This window comes from Poecilia formosa, unplaced genomic scaffold (genome assembly GCF_000485575.1).
Source record: "Poecilia formosa unplaced genomic scaffold, Poecilia_formosa-5.1.2 Scaffold30, whole genome shotgun sequence".
NCBI lineage: Eukaryota > Metazoa > Chordata > Actinopteri > Cyprinodontiformes > Poeciliidae > Poecilia > Poecilia formosa.
In genome coordinates this window covers 18,472-22,825 of record NW_006799969.1, presented here as the reverse complement: position 1 = coordinate 22,825, position 4,354 = coordinate 18,472, and the positions used below count along the sequence as shown (strand labels likewise).

Genomic DNA, 4,354 nt, shown 5'->3' with positions numbered 1-4,354 from the left:
TTATTATTATTATTATTATTATTATTATTATTATTATTATTATTATTATTATTATTATTATTGCAGATGAGCCTTAAATGCATGTTTAGCGTCTTGTTTTAGTTTCGACACATCCTCTTGCCCTAAGCTGTGGCAAAAATATTGACATAAAAGGTTTACATAAATTATCCACTATTTAAACGACTCCTTTCCTTTTCCTTTTGTTTTTGTTTGTTTTCTCTTAAAACACACATAGCCCCATCCCTTCAAAAATGATGGATTTGTGAGTCATTTTATTATTAATATTATTATTTTTCTTTTATACTATAAAAGTAACGGGCGAAAGCTTCACTTGGATCAATTTGTTAGAACGGGGCTTTTTAAGTATTGTGAGAATAAAGCTACTTGGAGGTTCTTTGTATGTAAATAGGGTGTAAAAAAGGCCCTCCCCGTCTTTGTAATTAATTGACACGTTATACCACTCATCATGCTCTGAAGCACCAATGGTAGAGGCTCGGATCTCCCCAAAACCCACAATTTCACATCTGCAAACACTGTCTTCATCCACTTGACTCCTAAGACCCGCCCACACGTGGCCAACCTTTCGCGTTTTTTAATGCTTTTTCACTGCAGGTTCATGTGTTGAGACCAACCTTATATGGACTGATCAGGACAAGGTAATGGCTTATTTCCCTCTAGCACCCAGCAGTAGCACAGTATCCATGAGCCGCATATAGCACTTCAGCCACTTTGGCATCCTTCCTGGACTTACAGAGACCGAATCCATTGCTTCTTGCTTTGCTCATAGGCGATGGTTATCCACAGAGGCTGCTTTGACTGTACTTCAGCGTAGAGCGATACTTACTCATCCAATTTTTTTCTCTGCTTTTTTTTTTTCTCCTCTCCTTGTTAGTTTTGTTTTTCTATTCTCACAACAGCGGATTGTTACGGGGGAAAGAAAAAAAAAAAAGCTGCTGCAAGCAACTTTTCCCTGCATATTTCCCCCCCTACCAGAATATGTCGTTGACCAACACAAAGACGGGCTTTTCTGTAAAGGACATTTTGGACCTTCCTGACACGAATGACGAGGACGGATCTATCACCGGAGCGGAAGAAGACACGGAGGGATCGGAGACCGCATCCACGACGAAAAACGGTGGAGTTTTGGTGCAAAGTCCTCTAGAAAACGTTCAAAATCTACCTTTAAAGAACCCCTTTTATGACAGTACTGACAATCCCTACACGCGATGGCTTGCTACTACGGACAGTATCCAATATTCATGTAAGTAGAGTCATATATCCCCTCATTATTTTGTTATTTTTGATCCAATGCGGGTAAATTAAGTGATAATTGATTGCATGCATGGTCATATTGCGCCCTAAGGATGCCCTTGGGTTGCGTGCGCTGTTCATCCTTATTCATCGTGCGCTGCTCGTCTTAGAAAATGCATGCAGTGTTAAGGCATAAGGCACTCTGCTTTTGCAAGAACTGTTCGAATAACAATAAGCAGGAAAAAGCAAAGGGGCTTGAATTGAATTTCTGTCTTGCTTTATTTCCAGCATCAGTTTTTCTGTTGGCGTAAAACCAGAGTGTTAAATTGTGAAGTAACATTTAAGAAGACAATGCACCTTTCACGCTTCACTGACTTTCTCTGTTTTCTTTGAAAATCTGGACCATTTTGCTTTTTTGGAACAATGCTCTACACTGATATTAGTTTCTTGAGATGCAATTTGTCAAAAAATGTCGCCCAGTTTCTATCTTTATGGAGATCCAAGAGTTCAAAATCATAACATGCATGATAGACATTTGCTCCCCGGTAGTTCTTATTGAAAACGCACCCTGAATGTTTACTAATCACTTAATGTCCTGTGTGTTTGTAAGAAATCTCTCTGAAAACTTCCCGACATAACATTTTGACAGTGTTTCTCCCGTTTCTTGTCGCAGTGCACGGTTTGTCCGCCAGCTCTCAGGACTCGGCCAAGTCTCCGGAGCCGTCTGCGGACGACGAATCCCCCGACAACGACAAGGAGACCTCCAGCAGCGGCGGCAGCGACTCGGGCAAGAAGCGGAAAAGGAGGGTGCTGTTCTCCAAGGCGCAAACCTATGAGTTGGAGCGCCGCTTCAGGCAACAGAGGTACCTGTCCGCCCCAGAGAGGGAGCACTTGGCCAGCCTCATCCGTCTCACCCCGACCCAGGTGAAGATCTGGTTCCAGAACCACCGGTATAAGATGAAGAGAGCCCGGGCCGAGAAAGGTATGGAAGTGACCCACCTCCCTTCTCCTCGGCGGGTGGCCGTGCCCGTCTTAGTCAGGGATGGGAAGCCTTGTCACACTCTTAAAGCTCAGGACTTGGCGGCCACTTTTCAGGCCGGGATTCCCTTCTCGGCGTATAGCGCTCAGTCGCTCCAACACATGCAGTATAACGCGCAGTACGGCGCCGCGGCCACACCGCAGTTCCCCACAGCACATCACTTGGTGCAAACGCAACAGTGGACTTGGTGAGAAAAATTATAGAGACTTGGTTTGGAGGGTGGGCTGTAGGGTGTTTCACCGCAAAGAAAGGAAGGAAGAAAGAAAGAAAAAAATAAAAATAAAAACACAAAAAAGACTTTTCATTTTTGCAGCTTGACTCATATATATACTACTACCATTTTTATTCGGGGCTCATGTGTGCGCCGTGTTTACATGTTTTCGTTAAGAGAACTGGGTCCAAACCTCTCCCTTATAGATTTTATTAAGAAATGTCAATGCTCTTCTTGTGACATTTTTTTTGTAAAGTATGTTGTGTGTTGGTTGTAGAGATGTTTTACTTTTTATTTTAATGTTTTTCCTCCCCCCCTTTTGTCCCTTCGTGTTATTATCAGCACGTGCGAACCACTTTATAATTATAGAAAATTTTTAATTTCTTGCTTCTTTTATGGACCGAAAAAAAATATTTATGGCCATGAATAAAAACTGGCAAGTTTTCAGCCTTTTTTTGTTTTTTCTTCCTTGTAAATATTTGCAGTCAGGTGGTGCATTTGGATGCAGCTCGGGATTTAAATTTCCAAATTTATTTTTTTGCGAACATGCTGTGAGATGTGTAAAAATAATCCGTGCTGACGCCGCAGTTAAAATGGACAAATATCTTCATTTTTAAAGTAATAACTTTTAAATAAAATATGACTGAAATGAGGCTTTGTTTTGATAAGTGTCCCGTCGATTTCATTTTTTTAGAAGGGCGGAGAGAGCCAAATACTAGCTTGTGGCGCAGAATAGGAATAAATCTCCAGCGCACTTCAACTCTTTCCTCCCCATTTAGTCAAATTTAATCCGAGGAATATTTTTTTCTCTGTCCGAACACCTCACCCATAAAGAGCCTAAAGTCACTTGTGAAATGGGACTAAAATCCACTCACTTAATATAAGTGGGCTTCTCCACACAAGAAGCTTTTGAGTCAAAAGCACTCCTTTTTGTCAGCACCCCCGGCCTTGGCTGTAGAGTGGCATACAGCGGAGGGAAAGCAATTATTTAATGCAATAAATGTTTTGTTATCTTATTAAGCGCTAAATTGCAAATAGAGCTGGGGCAATCAGTGTGTTTAACAACTGAAATTTGGGGTTTAATCGTGTGATAAAGTTATTATTATTATTTTTCCCCCCACACACGATCGTTTTCACGCTTTAGATTTCACACTTGACATTAGAACCTATTCTAGACTTGCAGACGGTGTTTTCCTTGCGTGTGGGAATCGCAAATGGGTAACCCGCGAAGCACACTGTGGATTATCAGACTCCGCTCAATATCTTGGGTAAATATGATAACACCCAGTAGAAAAATCTATGCATTTTGTTGTTTGTCCCGGGACAAAATTCTAACCAGCAGATGTTAGGCTCGCCCCTATCATCACCGAACAAACAGCTAAATTAGGCCAGATTTGCTAATTATTTACAGAATCCAGTCTCAGGGGGGGCTACTGCTTTTGTGAAAGAAGGGGTGTGCGGGACAAACTCAAAAGGCTTTTCTGTTTCAACACTGGTTGAGCTTGTAGGTCAAACAAATAAGCAACTTTATGAGATGTTTTATTATTATTAAGCAAAAAAATAAATAATAGACGTGATGATAACTAATTAAACAAACAAGTTATTGCAAAAATGTGCATTTTACGGTGCGCATTTATTAGAAGTGCCATCCAAATATTTTTTTAGGGAGAAAGGGGAAAAAAAAGACTGATTAAAGATGCTCGTACAAAATGGATGTAATCTAAATTGTTTTATTTTATTTTAGATTTTTTTATATATATAATCTAAAAACTTATAAGTAAAACAAGATTCCTGGCTTTCCCTCGTTGGATTCTATCCGACTCCATCGCTACCCAATACAGTAAACAACGCAG

General features: G+C 40.6%; 1 protein-coding gene across 4 annotated transcripts in view; it reads left to right on the top strand.

The window, feature by feature from the left end:
• Positions 1-112: 112 nt before the first annotated feature.
• nkx2.2a (NK2 homeobox 2a) overlaps positions 113-4,354 on the top strand; it is a 12,595-nt gene continuing 8,353 nt past the window's right edge. The window contains exons 1-2 of one of the 4 annotated variants that reach the window (XM_016670154.1): positions 113-1,261; positions 1,901-2,233. In XM_016670154.1, the coding sequence (XP_016525640.1) occupies positions 997-1,261; positions 1,901-2,233 (598 nt within the window). In that variant the 5' untranslated portion in view covers positions 113-996. Of the gene's footprint in view, positions 1,262-1,900 lie in introns of all 4 variants that reach the window. The other 3 variants (XM_016670155.1, XM_007549105.2, XM_007549106.2) reach the window with 3 other exon arrangements.